Source organism: Mytilus trossulus, chromosome 10 (assembly GCF_036588685.1).
Source record: "Mytilus trossulus isolate FHL-02 chromosome 10, PNRI_Mtr1.1.1.hap1, whole genome shotgun sequence".
NCBI classification, from domain to species: domain Eukaryota; kingdom Metazoa; phylum Mollusca; class Bivalvia; order Mytilida; family Mytilidae; genus Mytilus; species Mytilus trossulus.
Genome location: NC_086382.1, coordinates 23,962,559 through 23,990,421, shown reverse-complemented (window position 1 = coordinate 23,990,421; position 27,863 = coordinate 23,962,559). Strand labels below are relative to the sequence as shown.

The 27,863-nt window shown below is 30.7% G+C and overlaps 2 protein-coding genes across 2 annotated transcripts; one reads left to right on the top strand and one right to left on the bottom strand.

Moving 5' to 3' along the window:
- Positions 1-5,596: 5,596 nt before the first annotated feature.
- Positions 5,597-18,171, bottom strand: LOC134687083 (uncharacterized). The gene is made up of 8 exons (XM_063547060.1): positions 17,959-18,171; positions 12,621-12,916; positions 11,646-11,890; positions 10,159-10,475; positions 9,225-9,386; positions 8,669-8,859; positions 8,123-8,288; positions 5,597-6,430 (listed from the first exon to the last, which is right to left on the bottom strand). The coding sequence occupies exons 1-8, from the start codon at positions 18,125-18,127 to the stop codon at positions 6,402-6,404; spliced, it is 1,575 nt and encodes a 524-aa protein (XP_063403130.1). The 5' UTR covers positions 18,128-18,171; the 3' UTR covers positions 5,597-6,401.
- A 617-nt stretch (positions 18,172-18,788) lies between these two features.
- Positions 18,789-24,729, top strand: LOC134687082 (uncharacterized). Its single transcript, XM_063547059.1, has 4 exons — positions 18,789-19,785; positions 20,702-20,913; positions 21,531-21,637; positions 22,383-24,729. The coding sequence occupies exons 1-4, from the start codon at positions 18,910-18,912 to the stop codon at positions 22,994-22,996; spliced, it is 1,809 nt and encodes a 602-aa protein (XP_063403129.1). The 5' UTR covers positions 18,789-18,909; the 3' UTR covers positions 22,997-24,729.
- The last annotated feature ends 3,134 nt before the right edge of the window (positions 24,730-27,863 follow it).

The following is a 27,863-nucleotide window of genomic DNA, read 5'->3' as shown; positions in this document are numbered from 1 at the left end:
TTATATGCTCAATATACATATGGGACAACATCCCTAATGCGCCTTGAAATGAGGAACTCAAAAGTCACGTGTAAAAAAAATCTCTGTGTAGTGATATTGGACATGTTTCTATTTTTAGCAAATGACTGAACTTAATTATTTGTGATGATTAGGAAAGTAGAGGAACATAGAATAAATGTGTAAAAACTATGGAGCTATTGAATGTGTTCAAAGTATTAAATTTTCAAAGAACTCATTGTGTTAAAAATGGGATATTTTACCACAAGGAGCCGCATCACAACAGGATGTTCGGGGTTTGCCAATTTACGGAAAAAGTAATCTCACTTCGTACCCCGAAAATTTAACCACATATGTGAAAATGTCACAGCTTCGAAACAAGCTATCATACATATCCAAGTTAACGATATGGACTGAGCTACAGGAAAAAACGTTACCATTACCGCCTATGTAAAAACAATTAAAGATTTTGACCCAAATTAGAAGCTCAATTCCAGAGGTTGTCAGACTGATTTATGACACAGGTACAGTATTCGACAATCGATTGAATAGACAGTTTACAAAAATTACTATCTATTGTATAGTCAATTCAAATCAATTGACTACTGCTGTAGGATCAATCAATTGTTGTCAGTTTATTACTATCATTTGTAGTCAATTCAGTGAATCTATTCAATCAACCCTTTATTTTTAAAGCTAATTGTATTCAATCGTTACGAGCGATTAAGAGTTGATCAACTCAATCAACTCTATCTTTTGTATTTCAAGGGTCACGATCGTATCAATCGTGTTCAATCGTTACGATCGATTAAGAGTTGATCAATTCAATCAACTCTATCTTTTGTATTTCAATGGTCACGATCGTATCGATCGTGTTCAATCGTTACGATCGATTAAGAGTTGATCAACTCAATCAACTCTATCTTTTGTATTTCAAGGGTCACGATCGTATCGATCGTGTTCAATCGTTACGATCGATTAAGAGTTGATCAATTCAATCAACTCTATCTTTTGTATTTCAAGGGTCACGATCGTATCGATCGTGTTCAATCGTTACGATCGATTAAGAGTTGATCAACTCAATCAACTCTATCATTTGTATTTCAAGTGTCACGATCGTATCGATCGTGTTCAATCGTTACGATCGATTAAGAGTTGATCAACTCAATCAACTCTATCTTTTGTATTTCAAGTGTCACGATCGTATCGATCGTGTTCAATCGTTACGATCGATTAAGAGTTGATCAACTCAATCAACTCTATTTTTTGTATTTCAAGGGTCCATTGAAATCGTTACGATCGATTAAGAGTTGATCAATTCAATCAACTCTATCTTTTGTATTTCAAGGGTCACGATCGTATCGATCGTGTTCAATCGTTACGATCGATTAAGAGTTGATCAACTCAATCAACTCTATCATTTGTATTTCAAGTGTCGAGATCGTATCAATCGTGCTCAATCGTTACGATAGATTAAGAGTTGATCAACTCAATCAACTCTATCTTTTGTATTTCAATGGTAACAATCGTATCAATAGTGTTCAATCGTTACGATCGATTAAGAGTTGATCAACTCAATCAACTCTATCATGTGTATTTCAAGTGTCACGATCGTATCAATCGTGTTCAATCGTTACGATCGATTAAGAGTTGATCAACTCAATCAACTCTATCTTTTGTATTTCAAGGGTCACGATCGCGTCGATAGTATTCAATCGTTACGATTGATTAAGAGCTGATCAACTCAATCAACTCTATCATTTGTATTTCAAGTGTCACGATCGTATCAATCGTGTTCAATCGTTACGATCGATTAAGAGTTGATCAACTCAATCAACTCTATCTTTTGTATTTCGAGGGTCACGATCGTATCGATAGTGTTCAATCGTTACGATCGATTGAGAGTTTATCAACTCAATCAACTCTATCATTTGTATTTAAAGGGTCACCATCGTATCAATCGTGTTCAATCGTTACGATCAATTAAGAGTTGATCAACTCAATCAACTCAATCAACTCTATCTTTTGTATTTCAAGTGTCACAATCGTATCGATCGTATTCAATCGTTACAACTGAATAATAGTTAATCAACTCAATCAAATCTAGCTTTTGTATTTCAAGTGTCACGATCGTATCGATCGTATTCAATAGTTACCATCAATTAAGAGTTGATCAACTCAATCAACTCAATCAACTCTATCTTTTGTATTTCAAGTGTCACAATCGTATCGATCGTATTCAATCGTTACAATTGAATAATAGTTAATCAACTCAATCAAATCTATCTTTTGTGTTTCAAGTGTCACGATCGTATCTTTCGTGTTAAATCGTTACTATCGATTAAAAGTTGATCAGTTCAATCAACTCTATCTTTTGTGTTTCGAGTGTCACGATCGTATCGATCGTGTTCAATCGTTACGATTGATTAATAGTTCATCAACTCAATCAACTCTATCTTTTGTATTCAAGTGTCACGATCGTTTTCAATTGTTACGATCAATTAACAGTTGATCAACTGAATCAATTCTATCTTTTGTATTTCAAGTGTCACAATCGTATCTATTGTGAACCAATTTTAGTTTACCTGGTGCCGCAGAGAGGAGAATACCTATTCTAATGCAATTATTGTGTATCAATTCTTCTGATTGAATAACAGTTAGCGTAAAATTCTCTATCTCCTTGTCTGTAAATAAGAAAGCCGACATTTTCAACTGTTAAATGTATTAACATGTAATGTCTACAATAATAAGTAAAAAAACTCACATGTTGCACCTACAAATCTTCTTTTTATCGTTTTATGCCAAGTAAACTGAATTTGCTACAGTAAAACTACCGATGGACGTCCTTAAAATTTCAAATAGTTATCTCTTAATTCTTATAAATAAACCTTAAACACTTGGTCGTCAAGGTAAACGAGGCAAATTTAATCATTATCTTCCAATTCACTAGTTGTAAATTCTAGCTGTTAAACATTTTGAATTTTAATATGTAATTGTATATATAAAATGGCAACAAATTTTCAGCTCATTCGTCACTCCGGAAGCGGACTTGGCAATTTAAAAAGACTTTAACAAAGTAATAAGTTGTGCTTTCGCATAATACATTTTAATCATTTTGAGCATACAATGGGTCTCGATAGTACAACATTTTATTGGTATTACAAAATGTACATATAAATGGCTGCTGTCACATTTCAATCCTTTCATAAAAATATAACTTGACGCATTTTGTCTTCTTTTTTTCTTATGTACCTTATAAAGCTTTATAAATTAATATAGTCACTATTAACTATATAAACCCTTAAGGTGGTATGGGAGTCTAAAATAAAAAGGATAGAATTTGTTCATACTTTGCCAAAACGTTGTATCTATTGATACATGTTGAAAAATATAATAAAAATGATAGGTCACCGCGCATTTTCTCAAGCTACAGGACGGGACAAAATGACACATTTTTCCTGGATTATACAGGAAAAAACACCATTTTGTGATTAGAAACTAAACAAAATGATAGAATTCTTAAATACTTCAGGAAAAGATAGCTTTCAGACACTGCTTTGAGAATATCAAAAGAAAAGATAGGGTCACCGTACGTTTTGTCCGGCTAAAATACAAAATAGGAAAATTCCATACAGAATCCTTCAGAAAATGCACTTTTTTAGAGTTACCTCCCCTTAAAATGCCAATTCAAAAAAAAAATAAAAACAACTAAAAATAATTAACATTTGCAAATATATCAATATTAGAAGTTATATTCTTATAAATTGGTACTTTTAAATGAAAATGTACATAAAACATCTGCATTTCTGCATCAAATTTTGCTAACTTGATGGAAAATCTGGACCTTTGATTCTCTGTTTTTTACAATCCAAGATGGAGGAAGACACCCATACCACCTTAAACAATTACATTTAATCAAATATGTTAATAACAATTTTAATGCAACAACGTTTGTAACGTTCATTTTGATTGGATAACGTCACTTTCTTACATGGCATCAATTGACAATTGATGCTATGGGACGTACGCGCAAGCGCAGACAGCATATGACCGATTTTAAATACATGTTTTAACGTTGTTTTCTGTCAGTTTCATTAGAATGGAGATAACAATATTGTATTTTAAGCTCCGACGGCATCAATTTGGGATTTGATGGTCGCAAATACCCGTTAACTGTCTCCGCTAACGCGTCGCCAGTAAACTTAATTTGCGACCATCAAATCCCCAATTGATGCCGTCGGAGCTTAAAATACAATACAGTTATCTCCTAATTAACACTTTTGTCATCAATGCTTTAAAATCTAATAAAGATTCCAATTAAAATTATTGTTCCTTTTCCGTTGCCTTGGATCCTTGTTCACTTTTCAACAGTAAACACACTAACAAAAAAAAAGTTTGGCCAGTATGTCAGGCTACCCTTTCCGTTGTTCATTAACATAACCGCACAACGCATACATTAATGTTACAATAAAGAATAGTTAAAAGCAAAGTTATAGATAAGTAGTGGTCCTAGGGATTTGAACACCACATTTTTGGGAAAAACCAACATAATTTTGGTAATTTGTAATAAAATTGATAGTGACAATCTGCATATTTTCTTCAATAACCACAATGGCAAAAATTTTTTTCTTCAAAAACTCTGTAAAAAACTAATTAATTATTTCCAATACTTAAAAATTGCTACATTTCATGTAAACTTAACTCTTAACCCTTACCCTAAACCTTATCCTAACCCCTAACTCTAACCCTAAACTTAAACCTAACTGGCCCTAACCTTACCTTTAAACTAACCTCACCCTACACTCATCCCTAACCCTTACTCTAACCACTAGCTCTAACCTAACCCTAACACTAACCATAACTCTAACCCTTATACTAGCCTTATCCCTATCCCTAACTCTAACCACTAACCCTAACTCTAACCGTAACCCTAACCCTTACCCTTACCCTTACCCTAACCCTAACCCTAACCCTAACCCTAACCCTAACCCTAACCCTAATCCTAACTCCTACCCAAACCCTAACCCTAGCCCTAACCATAACCCTAACCCTTACCTTAACCAACTCTAACCCTAACCCTAACCCTAACCTTATCCATAACTAACCCTAACCCTAACCCTAACCCTAACTAACCCTAACCCTAACCCTAAACCTAACACTAACCCTAACCCGAATCCTAACCCTAGCCCTAACCATAACCCTAACCCTTACCTTAACCAACTCTAACCCTAACCCTAACCCTAACCTTATCCATAACTAACCCTAACCCTAACCCTAACCCTAACTAACCCTAACCCTAACCCTAAACCTAACACTAACCCTAACCCTAATCCTAACCCTAACCCTAACCCTAACTAACCCTAACCATATCCCTAAATAATCCTAACCCTAACACTAACCCTAAACCTAACCCTAATTAACCCTAACCCTAACTAACCCTAACTAACCCTAAGCCTACCCCTATCCCTAACTAACCTTTACCCTAACCCTAACAAACCCTAACGCTATCCCTAACTAACCCTAACCCTAACAATAACCCTATCCCTAAATAACACTAACCCTAACCCTAACCCTAACCCTATCCCTAACTAACCCTAACCCTAACAATATCCCTAAATAATCCTAACCCTTTCTCTAACTAACCCTAACCCTAACCATATCCCTAATTAACCCTAACCCTAACCCTAATTAACCCTAACCATAACCCTAACTAACCCTAAACCTAACCCTAACTAACCCTAACCCTACCCCTATCCCTAACTAAACCTAACCCTAGCCCTAACTAACCCTAACGCTATCCCTAACTAGCCCTAAACCTAACCCTAACCCTATCCCTAAATAACACTAACCCTAACCCTAACCCTAACCCTATCCCTAACTAACCCTAATCCCAAACGCTAAAGGTAAAAATTTAAATATAACAAAATAATAATTAATTTGCAGGCATTTAACAATATCCATCAATTACATGTCTTGCATAAATCATTTCTTAAATAAACATTAAAAAACAAATTTGTCGAACACTTTATATTATATAACCTTATTCATAAACCTAAAAATCTAGGCTGAAATATTGTATACGGTTTAAATTTTTAAACCAATGTACATGTAGTTTAAGAATATCTCATAAAACCTCTTACAAATTGACCGTCGGGTCAACAAACAAAACTTTTGCAAATCATAAAATTAGTCAGTATAGTTATAGGTAGGATATTATTTTCTTTTAACAAAATGCAGCATTAAATAAAATTTTACAAATTATGTATAAGATAAAAAACTTCAATTAAAATCTTTATAAATGTATGCAACAATTAAGAAATAAAAATAGTGATATTGTATAAGTTGTTCTGTGCGAAAAGCAGTTAAAATTCCACTGGTGTCTGCATAACTTGCAGTAATTTAATTTATATCTGGTTCTCTTTGTTTGATGTGTCTGAAAAATAATAATAATTAAATGTATTTATTGTAACAGATTTCAAAGTTTGGCATAATAAAAAAAAAAATTCATAACAGGATTTCATCTTAAGGGCATACGATCCAGTTTTGAACCTGTATTTACAAGTTGATGAAAATTTGCATATAGGCCATTTTTTACCTGATTAAATCAAATATGTCATAAAAATATACCTACATGTGCTACTTTTTGATTAAAATGAGGTAGAAATTTTGTATATTTGCTCAAAATTCAGATTTGTGTCCGGATTTTCTTTTTCGAAAGAACGACGTAACTTTTTTGCTTTAAAAGATTAACACAAATTGTTTTTTGTTAAATAATAGGTAATTTCTGTATTTTATAAGTATCATTGAAAATTATGTAATTTATATTCCGAAAAAACTCTATATATATCAAATGTTCATGAATAGAGGAAAAAACGTCATTTTTTGCTGCATGTTTATCAAAATTAAAAAAATTGCGCTATTTACAGTTTTATAAAATTTTGGTCACATATTCTCCTTGCAAAATGAAACAAATTGCTGTTTTAAAAAATAGTGGTCCATGCACTCGTTTTCAAATTAAATCAGTTTGAATGATAAAAATCAGTCGAAAAATGCATCTTTTCCCAATATGTCATAGTTTGACATCGCGAAAATAACATTTTACGTTAGCAACGTCATTACCTTTCCTGTAACTGTATCGTATGCCCTTAAAAAGTTTATATAGTATTGTATTTGGAAATATACTACAGTAATTTATTAAAACAAAAACTCACGCGAGTAATTAAGTGCGCAAAAAATAGAAAAATGTATAATATAAATCACAGTTTAAAGGCTACTGGAAATGTTAATGATAATACACAGGCCAGCCCTACATTGTGCAGTTGAGTTCGTGTTCCTGAAACGTTTTTTATGCATTGATGCAGGGTATTAATCTTTTTTTATTAGTTTGTCAGTACCACGTCAATACAGACTTAAAATGTCCAAATGATTGGTCTCTGTGTTACACAGGTAATCCTAAAACGGAGGAAATGAATTAAAAAATAATAAGACATCCTAAAACACTAATTATTAAAATTATTTTTTCAGTGGTGCGATTTTGTAGTAATCTTTTTTTATTTTTTTTGTTCGAGTGATGCAAGTCAAGTTTTTTCTCTGTGTAACACTTCTATAAGTAATAAAAAAAACTATGATAATTAAAAATATTTCTTTGATTGTACAAGTTTGCAGTATTTTTATTTATTTTTTCAGTGGTGCAAAATATGTTTCTGTTTAACACGGGGTGCTCCAAAAAAGGAGTAATAAACTGAGAAAAAAAAATCAGTCCTCAATTCTCTAATGTTTAAACACATTTCTTTGAGTTCATTAATTATAGTTGTGCAAGTTTAATAACGTAATGCAAATTGTAGTAATTGGTATGAGTGTGCGTGGTGGGTGGTCTTGGACCAAGATTTCATAAATTCCATTTCAACCAGCTTAAAACGTAAACGAATATTAAGGAATCAGAACTTAAATTGGTGTTTAATTTATAAAGTTACGCCAATTAAAGCAAATATTTTATGAATTTATAAAGTACATTACATACACTAAGTATTTATTAGTATATAATACTTCAATTGATCGTCGGCATGGAGACAAAAATTGGATCTATTAAAATTTATCATTATAGATAAGTAACATCAGTACTAACCCCTAGTTCCATTCATGTATTTCTCATTTGAAATTTTCAACTTTTTAATCAGTTCAAGGTGTGGTTCTGATAATTCTTCTAACTTCCTTTTCCTAAATACTAATGAGCTACTTTTGTTTAAGCTATGGCTTTTTTGTTCTACATCACCAAATCCCAAACTGCTAATCTAAATTTAAAGAAAAAAGTTATATAACAAAAATCAATTAAGTTCAATTTATAATTTGCTAAAACAAGCAAACAAAAGTATTTTATAAAAGCAACCAGTAAACTCAAATTATAAAGATTGCATTAAACTATATACTGTGCAAATGATTTTGGTTAATTAATTTAATTGTAAAAAATAATTTATATAGTAAGTAGATATAGGAAGATGTGGTGCGAGTGCCAATGAGACAACTCTCCATACAAATAACAATTTAAAAAGTAAACCATTATAGGTTAAAGTACTGCCTTCAACATGGAGCCTTGGCTCACACCGAACCACAAGCTATAAAGGGCCCCAAAATTACTGTAAAAGAAGTTACAAAAGAATATATAAATACTTACATCTTTAAAAAACTTCTCAGCAGCCCAAGACGGAAATCTATTTGAACTGGCTCCTCTTTCATCTTTAGATACAGGTGGAAAAAGCGCATTTCTACATGCAATAGATGAGGAAATTTCTGCTTCTTCTGAATCGTACTCCAGGATTCTTTTAATCTTTTGCTGGTTTTCCAATATAAAAGATTGGTCTTTGTCTATAATTAAATTAGTTTATTAAATTTAGCCCCACAAGTCTACTCAACTAAAATAATATTAGTTATTTTTCTTGAAAAATGCAATAACCTGGGGAAAGTTAAATTATTAAATATCAGTAAATTATTAATCAGTAAATATGTTATAATAAATACACAATCAAGTTGTGCTATAAAAATATTGTGTATGTAATTTTTCCATTTTTTTAAAAATAATTTATTGAAATAAATATAGTTTCAATATTACATCGTATGCGGTGTAACAATGTTAAACATAAATGGTTGTTTTTAGTTGTAAAATGTCTCATGACACCTTCTTTCAATTTGCAATACCCCACCATACATGTATAATTCATTACTGCAAATACCTTCAGAAGAAGCAGTGTCCAAGTTTTCTGTACGGCTGTTTACAACTTCTGGCAAAAGACAGAACTTTGTGTCATTAAAGTATTTCATTAGCATTATAGCCTTTGTTGCTATTGACGCGGAAATTGTAACAGTCCATGAGTAGGTGTCTAGATCCAAGTTGTCTAAAAAAAAAATAATATAATACAAAGAAAAATAATATTACAAAACATAAAAACAAGCTGCAAAAGGTTATTAATTAGTATGTTATTTATAAAAAAAAAAGATGCAAGCAAAAATGTGCTTATAATACCACTAACCGCAATTTAGTTATTGGCAATCAGATAAAAACGGTATAAAATTTAGGCACATAACAAAATAGCATTGTCAAACTAAACACCAAGTTAAAATACATAATGTTCAAAAGTGTGATAAAAAAAAAAGTAAAATTCACTCATTTCAATCAAAAAAATTATTTAAATCAAAAAAATCAAAACAGTATTAGCAAATATAAAAAAGGTAAGTATAAAAATTGCCTTCACAATAAAAATAACAACTCATCACTATTTATTTAAAATACGTCAATTGTTAAAACATATATTACAATATATAAAACAGATAAGCAACATCACAGGCAAGTCTTAATAAATCTTCATGTAATAATTTTTTTCTAAAAAACCACTAGGTATATCAACAATTTAATACAATTTTCTTTTTAATAAGCCTATACACTTAGCTAAAAAGTCAAACATTTATAAATTTCTGGGGAAAAAAGTAACTCCAACAAACAGGCAAACTAAATAACGAACAACAGGTAAAACTAAAAAACAAGAAAAATAGTAATAAATTTGGGTTTATATGTTTTAATATAAATAATGTAAAATTGTGGTCCATTTATATTAGATATTAAGTTAATTAATTTAATATTAACTGTTTTTAAATAAGTAAAAAACAAACCTTTCACAACCGTTGAAGCATTGTCCATGGCAGTTAAAATTCCAGCTAGTCGGACTATGTACCCTAAACTTTTAGATAAAACACCTCGCCTGTTTTCATCATCCTCAAATTTTTTTTTCATAACTAAAAAGTAGTTATCATGATAATCATCAAAGACCAGCTTTGCTTCTGCAGAAAAACAGTATTCAATGACCTCTTCGTGCTTCATCGCAATGACATTGAACATTTGCTCAAAACTCCTTTTCATATTACCAGGTACAGGAACAACATAATCCTGAGATCTGTAAGTTACTTCTTTTGGACAGGAAAGTAAATATCTAATAGTAAAATGAAAATAAAAAAAATTATTTACTGTTAATATATATATGTGTGTTTACACAGACATGTATCACCATCACTGCTGGTAATCCAATGAATACATCTGTTGTAGAGTTGTCACTAGTTTTGACGTACTTATAAATATAATTATTTCTGTGACTGTATCTTACATTAATTTGTAAAATCATTTACTATTTATAATTTAGCTCTAAAAATTTGCAAAAGAAAATTTACAAATATAAGATTGTTGGGCTGATGTTTAAACAAGTTGTATATATATATATATATATAAATTATTTTCTGTGACTGTATCTTACAATAATTTGTAAAAATCCTTTACTATAGATAATTTATCTAATCTGTAAAAATATCATCTCCATGTCTTATATATCATGTACTGTAGTACGACGCTAAATTAAAACTGACGTGCAAAGGTAATACCCGTCCACCGAAAGCTTTATTTTTATAAACCCAAGGTGGTCGTGTGGTCTAGCGGGACTGCTACAGTAACGGCAATTTCGTGTCAATATTTCTCAGTAGCATAAGTTCGAATCCAGGCGAGGGAAGAACAAAAAATTTGCAAAAGTAAATTTACAGATGTAACATTGTTTGGTTCATGTTTAGACAAGTTGTATATATATATAAAAATATATATATAAGTACGTCTAAACCAGTAACAATTCTACAACATATTTATCTATCTAACGACATTTTTGAACAACTGGGCCCAGATCAGCAGCAGTGATAGTGATATCAGCCCACCAAGGTTATATCTGTAAATTTGCTTTCTCATATTTGCCGGGCTTCATAGTCATGCTATGCATCATGCTATTGTCATTAAAGATAGAAGATAAGTAGCATGCAAGCACTAAACTAATCATTATATAATGGCTCTGTGTAAAATTTGTCTTGTTAATCATTTCTGCTGTGTGTATTTTCTTTTATATAAATAACGTTTATACACTTACATTAAAAAAAAAAAATATCTTAATATTAAAGATAAAATCTGCAATAAGTAGTCGGCAACTATTGTATGTTTGTATTTTTACTTGCAATTGTTAAGCATTGATTTCTTTCAATATTTTTTATTTTTATGCTTTTCATTCAAATTTATAAGATGTATTCAAATTAAGTTTTTATAGAAGATTTTTATTTTTAATATTTAATACCTGTCGTTGAATCCATCCCAATCATCTCGATCCATCATATCAGATAAAATTATGGGTTGGATCATCCCTGTATGATTAAAGTGTGTACTAGGCAGATGGCAATATCCTGAATTCTTAAAATTCCGATCCCAAGAAGAGCCACCATTAAGGTTCAAGAACTGCTTTCTGTCAACTAGGCTTCCGCCTGGTTTGTATATATCAAGTGATTGGTGCAGTACTTTTATTTCTTCATAAATACCAATTATCTAAAGGTATTAAATAAATGAAGCGACTCATTTAAAAAAAAACAATTTAGATTTCAAACTTAATGCAAGTTAAAACTACTGTAAGAGTAGTACAATATGCTTTATATTAATAAACAGCTGCGCTAAGCGCTTATAATACGCCCGTATTGTGCATATATAAATTGTTGCTTAAATAAAATTTATATTAAAAAGGCATTAACAATTGCTTTAAATTCAAATTGTTAAAGTCCAGGCTGGGTAGATTTCACAAAAGAACTAAAAACTAACGAGTAATTTAATCCCCCAGTTAAGTATATACTCAATTGTTCATGAGTTGTTTTTTTTTAAACCGACTACAGTAACTCTTAAACAATTAAAAATAAATATAAAGGAAGTTTCTTAATATCAATCTCAACACAAATCAAAAAAATAAATAAATCTAGGCATACTACAGTTGTGAAAAATTTAAAAATTGCCACAATTCAAAAAGTTAATGTCTCGTAACTCTAAATGAACATGCGTTTATTAAATGGATATTCTGTGTAAACAATATATTTGCAAGCCAAATCGACACTTAAGAAGTTATACAACATTCTGGGTTTACAGCGTATTTTTAAATATTACAAAATTCATAATAAGTCATTTTTAAGTATAAAGGCTTAAATACAAATGTGAGTAATAAATTATAAAGAAGGCATAAATAACTAATAATGTATGAAAATAAGCATAAGAATAAATATAATTTACTAACTTGATAGTTATTTCTCTGTAAAACATTATGCAATTCCTCCATTGAAAACACATCTATAAGAAGTTGGGGAGGAGATGAAACATGTTTATTAGCCCTTGTCGGTGTGTCTTGTTTGTTCTCATTTTGAACTGCCCATGTCTTTTGTTTTTTGTTTTGGATATCAAAAACTGCATCTTTGATTCTCTTCAATGCTGGAGATTTTCTTTCCCCCTTACATGCAGCAATAATAGACCAAAGAATGGCTGGCTCTTTCCATTCCTCGTGAACTTTTATTACAGCCTTTGAGCCCATAAAACCTAATAAATAAATTAAAAATAAATCAGTATGCAAAAAATTACAAAAATACATTATGCTGTAAACGTGGCCAGTAAAAATAATATATTTAAAAAGGTAACTTGTCAATGTGTTTTATATTAATTAGTAATTTAGGGCCATTAATATCTTGCTGTTCGGTGTAGGTCAATGCTCTGTGTTAAAGGCCGTACTATTACCTATAATTGTTATTTTTTTTAAAACATTATGACACATACCACATCTTTTAATTTACGTTAAAAATAACAATACATCCAGTTTAGTACTATCAAAAAGCTTAGTGGTATATGTTTTAATATGCTAATTCATAAAGTAACACCCAATAAAAAAAATGAATAAACTGGAGTATACGAAAGAAATAGTTCCTAACCCTATTACATGTTCATGCATTTTCAATTATATAAATGTTGCATCAAATCTATACTATTAAACGATAAAATCTCATTTTGTGTGTCGCTTCTCTTCCTTCCACAATAAATCAATCATCATGCCTCTGTGTCCTATAGGTAACATGCATAGTCGCATTTGTCATCCATTCTTATGATTATTCAGATAGAGTTATTTTGGGAGAAAAACCACAAAAAAAAGTCCGGATATAATTCCGTCATCGGACTGACTTTTAGTCATAGATAAGACTTCCCATTTGAAACATGCACTAATACAACCAATCATATGATAGATAATAAACATAAAAAATAAAAAGCCAATCAGAGCGTTACCGATATAATGGTGTTTAGATCGGAAGAACCACAACTAAGAGGACAATTATTTTTCGCGTTTACCTACATGTAAACTAGGATTATACTATTTTAATATATAGAGACTATCTGTATTCTGTCTACTGTTTTCTTTGAAATGTTTACTATATAAGGGTTCATTCCAGTTGCATATATATATTAAAATATTAAAATAATTAAAACATGTGACACAAGTACAACCAATCGTATGATTGATAACAAAAATGAAAAATAAATAAGCCAATTAGTGCGTTCTCCATATCATAGTGTTTAGATTGCAATAATCACAACTATTATACCTCTTTAAAGAGGACAATTATTTTTCGCGTTTCATATCATGGTGTTCTGATCGCAAGAACCACAGCTATTATACCTCCTTAAAGAGGACAATTATTTTATTTTTCTCGTTTATTTACATGTAAACTACGATTATACTACTTTAATAAATACAGATTCTCTGCATTCTGTAAGGGACTTTCTATGGAGTGGAATAGGACCTTTATCGGGACTCTGAGATCGGGTGTTTTAAAGCTCGGGATTTCGGGATTGACCCTTTCGGAATCAGGGAATTCTTTTTTTTTTAATTTCTGGACTTAGGGATCTCGTGTTTTTAAGCCAGGGATTTCGTGATCTGGAGTTTTTAAGCCAGGAAATTTCGGGATCAGGACACCTCCTACCCCCCTCTTCTATGTTAGTATAGAAAGTCCCTGATTCTGTCTACTGTTTTCTTTGAAATGTTTACTATTTAAGGGGTCATACCACTTGCATATATATTAAAATAAGTAAAACATGATCAACTTCATCTAAAACTACTTCGACCCAAAACTTAAACCTAAAGCGGGACAGACGGGCGGACGGACGGACGACCAAACAAACAAACGCACGGATGCAGAGACTAGAAAACATAATGCCAATAAATGGGGCATAAACATTTTTAAATGTTGAAAGGTAAAAAAGTGATATGGCAAAAATGAAAGTAAGGTGGAGATTAGAGGGAGTCAGGACCTTTTTCGGGGCGTCGGGATCGGGTTGGTTTTGTAATTAATCCTTAGGGGATCCGGGAATATATTTTTAGATTTCAGGATTTTGGGATATAAATTTCTTTAAATTCTGCATCTCGGGATTTCATGGTTTTAAGCCCGGGATTTCGGGATCGGGACCCCTCCGACCACCCCTCAAATTAGCCTTAGTCGGTCTTAGTCATTTATGCATGATTCATATCCTACCATTGGCATGTTAATAAAGCTCTCAAAAGAAAAAGCACTGATGGATTGTCCTAGAAGGATATTTTATTAGACTAATAATGTTCTATATATCAGCAGTTACATTTATTTCATGTTTGAAACGGTGCAAATTTTTAATTTGATTTCACTTTTACCAAAAAAAGCATTGTAGCAAAGGGGAAGAATAATTGTGGTCTGAGGAGGCCTGACACACGAAAATAATTGAATTTAACAGAAAGGAAATAAATATCGGACTTTGGAGAAAAGACCTTTTATAAATTCTCCATACATATTATCTTTTACAAAAAATCATCACAAAACAGTTCACAAACTGTATATGCCCGCGATTTCGTTGATGTGTTGTAGTATTATATTAATTTCTAAAAATTAGTCTAAAATAACAAACACATAAACACCTCAACACGTCAACACAAAAACACCTGAACACATCAACATATCAACATATCAATACATCAACAAAACCTTTACCCTTACACTAACCCTAACCTAAACCTTAACTAAAATTGCTCTTATACACTGCCTACGGCGCTAAATTGCACTCTGACACAGCCTATGGCGCTATATAACCTTTTAAACGTAGCATACAACATTACATTGCCATTTCACACAGTCTATGGCGCTAGATTACTCTTTGACATAGCCTACGGTGTAATATTGTCGTTTGACAGAGCAAAAAGCTTTAAAATAACCTAGAGTACAATATAAAACCAAACTCAAACATAAACCTAAACCCTAACCATAACCGTAAACTAAACCCTAACTAAGGTTGCTCTTATACACTGCCTACTGCGCTATATTTATCAGTAAAACAGCCTAAGGCGCTATCAACACATCAACAAAACCTTAACCCTTACCCTAACCCTAACCTAAACCTTAACTAAAATTGCTCTTATACACTGCCTACGGCGCTAAATTGCACTCTGACATAGCCTACGGCGTTATATTGCCATTTAACACAGCCTACAGCCTTAAAATAACCTATGGTACAAAATAACACCAAACCCTAACATGAACCTATAACCTTAACCCTAACCATAAACTAAACCCGAACTGAGTTTGCTCTTATACACTGCCTACGGCTGTAGATTACTGTTTTACATAGACGACGGCGTTAAATTGCCATTTGACACGGCCTACGGCGCTAGATTACTGTTTAACATAGCCTACGGCGTTATAATGCCATTTAACACAGCCTACAGCTTTAAAATAACCTATGTTACAATATAACACCAAACCCTGACATAAACCCAAACCCTAACCATAATCCTAAATTAAACCCTAACTAAGTTTGCTTTTATACACTTCCTACTGCGCTATATTAATCTTTTACACAGCCTGTTTACTGTTTGACATAGCCTACGGCGTTATATTGCCATTTGACACAACCTACGGTGCTAAATTAACCTTTAACATAGCCTATGGCGTTACTTGCCATTTAACACAGCCTAAGGATTTGAAAAAAATATGTTTAAAGATAACGTTAAACCCTAACCTAAACCCTCCCTAAAATTGCTCTTATACACCGCCTACGGCGCAAAATTGCTCGATAACACAGTCTACGTCGCTATATTACTTTATTTACATAGCATACGGCGTTTAATTGCCATTTGACACTACCAATGTACATTATAGTTGCATGTAATTAAGGTCAATGCATTGCTTATTAACACAGACTACAGCGTAACATTGATGTAAGTCACAGCCTGTGCGGCGCTTGTTTGCCTATCGACACTTCTAACGTAGCAAAACAATACAAACAAATAAATAAATTTTTAAGATACTAGTAATTCTATGTGTCATTATGTATATGTAGATGTGTTTATATGTCAATGTGTCTATGTGTAGATATGTCGATATGTCGATGTGTATATGTATATGTGTTTATATGTCGATGTGTCTATATGTCAATGTGTATATGTAGATGTATTTATATGTCGATGTGTCTATATGTAAATGTGTCTATATGTGGATGCGTCTATGTGTGAATGTGTCCGTATTAGCCATTAAATGTAATGCAGATTCACTAAAAATAATCCGCTGATGACAACTATTTCTTCCGTATACTACAGTTAATCCATTTGAAACAAAACGAACACATTTTATGGGTACGTAATTTTTGTACTCTGCAAACCAGTATTTTTCTCTGGAACCAAAACAAACCAACATTGTAAAAATAAAAAATAAAATTAAAATTAAAGGTAATTTGTTATTTAAAAATGTGGCCTTAAATCTGTACTATAAAATTTACAGATTAGCATTTCTACGGCTAAGTAAACGATGATAAAAAAAAGTATTAATAAACAAAATTAGTCAATTCCTAAAATTCCTGAAAAATGGTGCCCGTTATTTTTTATTGTTGTATAAGGGTTGCCCAAACAATATTTTGCCACAAAATCCTTGTAAATTTATTTGCAAATGTTTAGGCCGAACAAACTGTGCCCATATAAATCAAAATCCAGCGTAGGATAAATAGTAGTAAGTGCACGTAGATTAGTTCATATAATAAAATAAATATAATGTTATCTCCCGTTTTAAATTGTAAATTTAAGATATGTTAATCAACTATTTCATATCAAGCAAATAACATTACAAATAGTTGTAAAAATACGTAGATTTTAATAGTTTTTATTCATTAATGAATAATAATTATTTATACTTTAATTTTTTATGGTTAACTTTTAAATCGTCTCAAATTATTAAAAACTTTAACTAATAAAACATAGATATGATTTTATATCTACATGATGCTAAAAAAAATTATATTGGTAGACTTAGGTTAAGTTGTACATTTAAGTCAGGTTGTTGCTGCTGTAACACTTTCCCTGTCACAAGTATTTATTTTATAATAAAACAAATGTATCAATGTTTAAATTCATGTATTTTCATGAAAAAAATGCTTCATATTATTTGAAAATACAGACTATTTTGTTAAATTAAATTTTTTTTATTTGCTTTTCAAATTTAGATATCTTCAGCATAATTGGTGTGTAGTATGTAAATAACATAAAGTAAATAAGTCAATAAAAAAATATTTGTCAAACATACCTGCAAATGTTGAAAGAAACGGAAAAAATAAAAATTCTCTTGGACATCCAATTGCGTCACAATGTGCCTTGATGAAATCATTGATAAATGTATTGGATGATTCTTCCACTCCTGGAAAGTTAACCTTTTGTGCTTCTTTAAAACGTTTTCGAAGTGTAGAGTTTGCCATTTCCGTCCGTTGTTTGCGTGAATGTACGTTAACGTCGTTATGGGAATAATTTACGTCACCGTTAAAAAATTGCAAAAGCAATATCAGCATTTCGCGAACTTTTTTTCAACAGTATTAATTTATAAATTATGTATTATAAATATATACGAAAACTTTTTCTAGTATACATGCCGTTCATCCATCCCACATTAAAAATCTAGATAAATAATAGGTATTCATTAATTTAAAACTTTAACATTGTACGATTATAACATAAGAAAGTTATTTTTACTATCAAAATTTAAATTCATCTCTACTTTTCCTTAATACATAAACAACTTTACAGATACCTTTCAAGTACTTAAAAACTAAATTCAGCTGTTAACAAAAATGAAAGCGTAGTTCTCATAAATGTCTTTGCACTTGACAAATACATGTAATAAACATAGCCTATTTTGTACAATCCTCTGCAATTGTAATAAAAATAAATCTCTGCATAGGGCTCACAAAAAAAGAATTTAAGGTACTTAATTTACTAAATAAATACATGTACTGTAACTTAATTTACTAAATAAATACATGTACTGTAACTTAATTTACTAAATAAATACATGTACTGTAATTTAATTTACTAAATAAATACATGTACTGTAATATTAACTTATTTTAAACTCGGGAATCCTGTGTCAAGATGGCGCCAAATATTGCCGTTATTTTTTGCTAAAAAGTGTGACGTAAACAAATCTCAATACAATATTGAATAGCATGCGGGTAAATAGTGACAAAAACTTACAGTATTAAAAATGGTATATGTATTATCACATGATAATTTAAATAATTTAACGTTTGCTATTAATCATTTTGAAGAAGGAACACCAAATCGTTGGAGATTTATTAGTGAATATGTTTCATTAAAAAACAAAGGAGAAATTGAACGCACGGTTGAAGTAACTATTTGTGGAAAAGAAAAAAAAGTGGAGAAAATATCAACATTTGATGAGAAAACTTGTTATAAAATTTTCAAAATTATTCAATGTGATTATTTGCATTTATTAAAAACCAGTGAAGAATATGAAATATTCAATGGAGTGCATGGCAACAGAAAAGACGGATTTAAAAGGTTAGTTTTACGTGCACCTATAACTAAATGTATTTTCTGCCAATGTAAACTATCAACCATTGCCACACCAAGTTTTCCTTATGTTTTCACTGAAAATGGAACCTACGTCGCTGCCAATTACACATCTGAATGTAGAAATTGTATTAACAAACCGCGGTACAATGTGTCGTTTTATACCACAACAGAAAACGAAAGACAAACCCGATCTTATTATGAAGATAATTTTCAGCCTTATTACTTGTCTACTTCCCAATCATGTTTTTCGGTAGCATATTTAAACTATTGTTCAAAGCAGATCCAAGTTATGGGTGCATCATTTGAATCTTTGGCAGAAGTCTACAACTCATATAACTGTGCATCGGACAATATAAGATTGCATCAATTAACAAGTTTTCCACGAGTAAATCTACAAAAAACAAATTGTATATTAAATCCACACCGTTTAGAAGAGGCATGGTTCGTATACAGAATTAGTAGTGTATTGCGCAAAGAAATACCTGTTTGCAAAATGGATTCTGGATTAATAAATGTTGAGAAGCTGTGTAGCCATGTTATGTCTGTAAGTATAATAAGTAACTAATCTTTATCATATGTTTAGTAGTAAATACAGTAGTTTTGCATATTTAATAAATAGCCTGCTGTTTAATCCATATCGCAACTTTGATGCGCACCCTTTATCGCATACCCTTTATCACACCCATACTTTTTATCAACACCCATACTTACTTACTTACTTATCGCCTACCCTTTATCACACCCCTACTTTTTTTTTTACATAAAGTCAGTTTTGTTCTTGTAAAAATCACTTCCAGGCTTAATTAAACTCAAAATCATTGTCTTTAATTTCTCAAATAAATCAACGTCTTTAATTTCTCAAACAAATCAACATCGTTAAAACGCGGACCGCAAAGAGAACCCAAAAATGAACTGTTATGAAAACTAAAGTAAATATTCATATTTCCGCTTGCTGTACGTGAAAGTGGGGTAACAGGATACTTTATTTGTAAAAGTACAAATAAAGCAAAAAATTATTTGTATACCTGTTATTTGTACAATAAAAGGCTAATTGCAGGATAATACATAGTATTACATACATCATACATATCTATAAATAATGTTGGTAAAACAAAAACAAAAATCGAAATCTATTCTCCTTTCTTATATTTTTACAATTAGCATATTACGTATAAACATACATATAATGTTTTTTTTTCCATCTGACAAAGCCAATATTGTTCCAGTTCAATGTAACAATTTAATAACCCCTTCCAAGTTTTAAAAATTAAATTTCAGTTTTACAATATTTTTTTTTCATTTTTTTACACTTACAAAAAAAAAAACCAAAAAAACTTAAAAACTGCTGCACTAACAACAGTAATTAGTGTTCTACAAAACAGTTGTGAGTTTATATAAGTAACATATTTGCATTGTATCAAAATGTATAAATTTAAACATAACTATAAATTTTAATACAGAGTTTTGAAGAAATGCAACAGAAATGGGTGGATCATGCTTGCAATGTGAAAGGTTGTAAAGAGGGATATTGCACAATCGATGGAAATGAAAAATTAAGAAGAAGTATTTGTGCCAACGGTGGTGACAAAGTAATTAATGATGAGGGTTTGACTGTTCAAGATTGCTGTCCAAAGGATCCAGAATTTGGCGGGAAACACTGCAAACCAAACAAGTAATTAAAATTAATGTTGCTTATCTGTTTAAATTGGAGTTTTGTTATAAAATATGAGGCACTCACGAATATAAAATAAAACAGAAAATCCTAATTCACTCTGTGTTCAGAGTGTAAAATGGCATTCATTTTTCTAAATTAGCATATATTATTTTTATGGGGCGTTAAACCAGCCTCTGGTTAAATTTTATCACTACGTTAAAGGCAAATATTTAGCCTTGGAATGTTTCCTGCTTTTTCGTTAAGTTATTATCTATTTCACACATTCATAATTATATTCTTTATTCTTAAACATTCATACAGATAACAAAAGGGTTCCAATTTAATTTTATGTTGCAATTTTAACAAAAGGTTAACATTTTAATATTATTTTGCAATAAGTTTTAAAAAATATGCATTACTTATGTTCATTTTGTACTTTTATCAGCTTAAATGTGTGCATTAAATAAAAACATTATGGGATGAATTACAATAAAAATAATTCTGTTTAAATAAAATTCTTTCGCCAACTTAGTGTACATTAAAAAGAATAATTTTTATTTGTCAATGTTTGTTGCATATAAATGGATGTCTTAGTATCATATAAGCAAACATAGTTGTTAAATTCTTTTTAATAGATTCTGTACAAGTCATAAAGAAAATTCCAATGTTGTGTTGTCGGATGAAGATTCGGAGGAACAGAGAAAATCAGAAAGAAAAAGAAAATGTCCTTTGTACTTACAAGGTAGATAATAGTCAATTTTTTAAGTCGCTATAAGAGTTTTTGTTTAAATCATTCAAGAAAACAGTCATTTAAATACAAACTATGTATAACAGTATTTAAATTTCTTAGCAAGAAGTACCGTTTTTATTAAACAGTAAGGGCATATTACATTCAAAATGTAAAATTAATGTTTGTCTAACCTTCACGAAGGGTCTTAAGTTTACGACAAAAGTTATGACAAATCGTAACTTGGGACACTTTTAAAAACATATCTTACAACTATAACATGTTCTAAGACCATCATAAGATATGTCTTAGTCATAAGATACTTTCTAAATCCATGCCCCTGGATTCTTCGTACTTTTTATGCAAATACCTAATGTTACAAACTTTCCATCTGTCATATGTACATTGTCCTTAACCTCATTTTCATAATTCAGTAACTGCTTAAAGAAAATGCAGGTTTTTTGTCAATTAAAATACTCACTCATTATAAGTAATGGGATAACTTTTGTTAATATATGTGTTCTATCAACGTCGGTGTACATGTGTAACTGGCAAGTGTCATTTGTCCTTGACATCATTTTCATGGTTCATTGGTAAATGTTAAGTTTTTGTGTTTTGGTCTGTTTTGCTTATGTAAAAAGCAATAGGTCAACTATATATAAATGTATAAATAGTTAATTTAAATTAAAGTGTTAAAATGTATATGTAGCTTACATTTGTCACAGTTCAGTTGTAATTATATTATTTATTTATTCACTAGATTACATAACAGATTATGGAGATGGTAACCTTCAAAAAATGATCAAAGTAGACCATGAAATAAACAGTTGCAAAGATAAGAAAAAACTAAATAAATTCTACAGTACAAGTGCTGGAATGTTCTTCGCCATAAGACCGTGTGGTATAATAGTTAGTTGTGATGAAATGTACAGTCATGAATCATTAACGCAGGCTTTTTTATTCCTTCGAAAGGTATTTTTCAAAAATGGTGTATGCTCTGATAGGTTGAAGTATATCGGTTATGACAGATCTTGTGAACTCAAACCATTTGTAAGAAGGCTAGTACAGAACGAGGTACCAGGTGCTGAATGCATGTTAAAATCAGTAGACTTTTTAGTAGATATTTTTCATGTTATGAAACATACTAAATCTTGTTGTATGCCTTTACACAACAATCCCAAATGTGAATTCCACCCCAAACTAGAAAAGTTTGTAGAAATACATGGTTCAAACACAGAAAGTTGTGAACAAGCATTTAAAAGACTAAACAGATTTAAGCATTCAACAAGGATGATGACACGGAAAAAAAGAAAACTATTTTTCATTATCATAAACAATGACTTTAATGAAAGAACAGAAGAAAAGAGTAGTTAAGCTATACAAATTTATAATATGCAGAAAACTGTTAATATTAAAATTATATGTTAACTATGCAATGTTCTATTAGTGATTCAAACAAATGATATAATGTGGCATTCCCAACTACAAAAAATGTATGGTATTATAGTCCCCACAATTTTTCAAAATTACACCTAAATCTGTGTAAAGTTATTAAATCTCATATTTATGGTACATGTAATTATAGTAATATATAATTAAAACAAATCTGCACAAAAGTAACAAAATTATTTTTGTACTACTATTAAAAAATACGTGCAGGAATCCTGCATTTGCCATTTATAATTATTTGTTTATAATTGGTTATCATTCTTCACTTAGTATATTTTTACTAAATTCATCTATTCTTTATATTTTGCACTCCATTATTGTCAAGTGTTAATTAAATAGTTATTTTTTCTATATTCTCTATGTGTAAACCTATATTCCAGCATTACTTAAAGTTTCTAACCTTTAAACCCCATCCACACCATACTGTGATAAATATAATTAATAAAACATTATAATTCGTTTTCAAGTACATTTATTTATTAGTACATCACAAAATCCAATGTTATGACAAGTTGAAACAATACTGATTTTAGGTGCATACAAATACTAATTACGCATACATATTCAAATCAAATCATATCCATAAAATCAAATATTTTATTATAGTCACACCTCTCTACATGTACAATACAAACATAAATACAATATATACAACATGTTTAAATTATAACTACAGAACAATATTAAAAACATTCGATAGCCACTCTCAAAAGAGTTATGAGAGACTTTTACATGAAAAAGGACAGCTCGATAAAAATACAAAACATTTTTTATCTATATAAAAAATTCTTCTTTTAAATTGGTATTCATGTATTAAAAACAATATTAATAGTGTATAATTATCAATTAGGGCTGTAAAAAATTCAATTTTCCCAAAAAATCATTACAATAACTTGTTTATATGCATTTATTATGAAATATGTGTCTGTCTGTATTACTGTAAACAATTAATAAAAAATAAATTAATATTATAATTTATATATGCATGTACAAACAATGTTGTTTTCATTCATGCAATTTTATGTAATTGGTCAGAAGTCAGCTTTTCAGTAGTTGTCGTTTGTTGTTATGGTTCCTAAGTTTTTCTAGTTTCTCATTTTGTATACAAATTAGGCTGCTGCTTATCCTGTTTAAATTGTTTTTCACTATTCATTTTGGGTCCCTTGATAGCTTGCAGTTCGGTGTAAGCCAATGTGTGTTGAAGTCCGTACTTTAACCTGTAATTGTTAACTTTATATATATACATTGTTATTTCGATGGAGATTTGTCTCAATGGCACTAATACCACATCTTCTTATTTATATTTATATATAAATACTAACAAATCCTTGCAAAAAATACATACTCAGTATACTGCTTGCAGTTATAATTATATGAAAACCATTTTATACTATTTATTTCAACTTATGTTGTCGAATGCACGTCTTTTTGGATTACTCTTCACCAAAGCCTTCCATTGGTAACGATCAAGTTGTTGCATTTCTTATTCAGTTGATTGAGTTGATGTTTGGTAATCAATCGTGATCAATCGTATCGATCGTTACGATTGAGTTTTTGTATTTCGTATTGAGTTGATTGAGTTGATTTTTGGTAATCAATCGTGATCAATCGTATCGATCGTTACGATCGAGTTGTTGTATTTCGTATTGAGTTGATTGAGTTGATTTTTGGTAATCAATCGTGATCAATTGTATCGATCGTTACGATCGAGTCGTTGTATTTCGTATTGAGTTGATTGAGTTGATTTTTGGTAATCAATCGTGATCAATTGTATCGATCGTTACAATCGAGTCGTTGTATTTCGTATTGAGTTGATTAAGTTGATTTTTGGTAATCAATCGTGATCAATAGTATCAATCGTTACGATCGAGTCGTTGTATTTCGTATTGAGTTGATTGAGTTGATTTTTGGTAATCAATCGTGATCAATCGTATCGATCGTTACGATCGAGTCGTTGTATTTCGTATTGAGTTGATTGAGTTGATATTTGGTAATCAATCGTGATCAATCGTATCGATCGTTACTATCGAGTAGTTGTATTACGTATTGAGTTGATTGAGTTGATTTTTGGTAATCAATCGTGATCAATCGTATCGATCGTTACGATCGAGTCTTTGTATTTCGTATTGAGTTGATTGAGTTGATTTTTGGTAATCAATCGTGATCAATCGTATCGATCGTTACGATCGAGTCTTTGTATTTGGTATTGAGTTGATTGAGTTGATTTTTGGTAATCAATCGTGATCAATCGTATCGATTGTTACGATCGAGTCGTATTTCGTATTGAGTTGATTGAGTTGATTTTTGGTAATCAATCGTGATCAATCGTATCAAGCGTTACGATTGAGTGTTTGTATTTCGTATTGAGTTGATTGAGTTGATTTTTGGTAATCAATAGTGATCAATAGTATCGATCGTTACGATCGAGTGTTTGTATTTAGTATTGAGTTGATTGAGTTGATTGTTGGTAATCAATCGTGATCAATTGTATCGATCGTTACGATCAAGTGTTTGTATATCGTATTGAGTTGATTGAGTTGATATTATATAATCAATCGTATCTATCGTAACGATTTATGGTTTGCACTTCTTAGTTAGTTGATAGAATTGAAAACTGGTTATCAATCGTGATCAATCGTATCAATCGATGTTTTAAAGTCAATTGTTATTGTATCAATCAATTGTCGAATACTGTACCTTAATGTGATTTATGGATGATTTTACCTTGTACACCACCGAAAATGATGGTAAGTAGTTTTTTATTTATACCTTGATATTATAAATTGTTTAAGCTAAATGTTATTGATAAAGATCAGCAAAAACTCAAGAAAATTTTCGCTTTTAAAATGCATTACTAGCACGGGGCTGAACACTTGTTTTAGGCACAATCATAAATTTGTTTACTTCCGAGAGATCCGAAAGGAATGTGTTTACTACATTGAAAAGGCAAGAAATAACTTTTAAATATTATTAAATTGTAAGTAAACATGACACAATATAGTCTTTGTTATGTAATATCACTCTGGTCTACAGGAATACCTGATAATCAAGGGAGATAACACACTTTATACGAGTAATGTGAGATTCATCATCGCATGTGCCTTTATCCAATGATTTGACCCCTGGTCAGAAGATATCATATGCACAAAAAAACAGACAAAAACAGTTACATGTTTTTAGAAAATCATGAATTATTATTTTAATGCACATGAGCAAAACAAAGGATATTGTCATTTCTCAGTGAAAAAGGGGGAGGGTCAAACCTTCTTGAAAACAATATTTCTGCACCTATTCAACTATTAAGCTAGTTAGCTATATATATATAGCTACTACCCATGGTTCTAATACAAAAGGTTTAAATGAAGGTGGCTAAGCCACAAGGGAGAAGCATTTGTCTTTCTTTGTGATTAAACTTTCAAGAATAGATTTTTCTCTCTCAATAATACTTTGTATTTAAATCAAATGATAACACAGCCTTAGTATTTTTTTTTTGTCTCATTTCAGTTCCAGACATATCATTATTTTTCAATCTGAGATGGCAAACTAGAGGTTTTAAAAAGTCCTGAATAACTGGTAAGCATTTTGTTTTATTAATCAAGCTCTAATTGTTTATTTCTGGTATTTATGCAATTAAAATTACAGTCGGTTTGTTGAAAATATGCTAATATGAAAACTGTTGCTATGATCTTGGTATTAAATGAAAAGGCTTAGTTACAGATCGTTTGGACTCAATATTTCGAGTTAAATCTTGCGGCAACTGTTTCTCGTGTAACACTGCAAACTATATTTAGCGCTATTTTGATCTGTCGTTATTTAATGACGCCATAATACATGTGATGTCACAATGTTTCCGTTAAGACCTCATGTGGATTTCTCACTGATAAAAGGTTTTCACTGAAAAACATGTAAAAAACATTTTTTCTCAAATGGAATTATGTGAAAGGACAAGTTTTGAAAATTTGCACTATATTGCACTCTAATTATATGATACGGATGACTTTCCCAGTAGTTTAGAGCAGTTTCAACAGTATTAAATACAAGATTTCCACTAGTAAGAATAATTATTTTGGTGTTTTTTTTTTTATAAAACCTTCAGTTTTGCATAATTTCTCTGTCAAAATGCACTTTAAGGCACAAGAACATTTTATAGAATGCTTTATCAGGGTCTGTGTATTGTAATTAAAGGTTATAATCAGAAGTTGTGTCCTTGATTTGACTAGTGGAGGTAATCTGGAAGAAATTACTTATACATTCTCATTGTATTCAAAATAAATGAATATAGCGACGAAAGTGTCATTGCCTTATAGTGCTAAAACAACTTAATTTTTTTTCAGAAATGGACAAAAATACAAAGATTTATTCAGAATATTATACCGATGAAGATCACATAAAAATATTTGGAAAAATCAGAAGTATGGATTACAATATGGGACAACATCCCTAATGCGCCTTGAAATGAGGAACTCAAAAGTCACGTGTAAAGAAAAAATCTCTGTGTAGTGATATTGGACATGTTTCTATTTTTAGCAAATGACTGAACTTAATTATTTGTGGTGATTAGGAAAGAAGAGGAACATAGAATAAATGTGTAAAAACTATGGAGCTATTGAATGTGTTCAAAGTATTAAATTTTCAAAGAACTTATTGTGTTAAAAAGGGGATATTTTACCACAAGGAGCCGCATCACAACAGGATGTTCGGGGTTTGCCAATTTACGGAAAAAGTAATCTCACTTCGTACCCCGAAAATTTAACCACATATGTGAAAATGTCACAGCTTCGAAACAAGCTAT

Bases quoted from the DNA above. Each gene is read 5' to 3' on its own strand.
- LOC134687083 (XM_063547060.1), bottom strand. From the start codon at position 18,127: ATGGCAAACTCTACACTTCGAAAACGTTTTAAAGAAGCACAAAAGGTT. The intron at 11,891-12,620 runs GTTAGTAAATTA...TAATACCTTTAG, and splicing joins TACAGAGAAATAACTATCAA to ATAATTGGTATTTATGAAGA. The intron at 9,387-10,158 runs GTTTGTTTTTTA...TTTTTTTTTTAG, and splicing joins TGCTTCAACGGTTGTGAAAG to ACAACTTGGATCTAGACACC.
- LOC134687082 (XM_063547059.1), top strand. From the start codon at position 18,910: ATGGTATATGTATTATCACATGATAATTTAAATAATTTAACGTTTGCT. The intron at 19,786-20,701 runs GTAAGTATAATA...ATTTTAATACAG, and splicing joins TGTGTAGCCATGTTATGTCT to AGTTTTGAAGAAATGCAACA. The intron at 21,638-22,382 runs GTAGATAATAGT...TTTATTCACTAG, and splicing joins ATGTCCTTTGTACTTACAAG to ATTACATAACAGATTATGGA.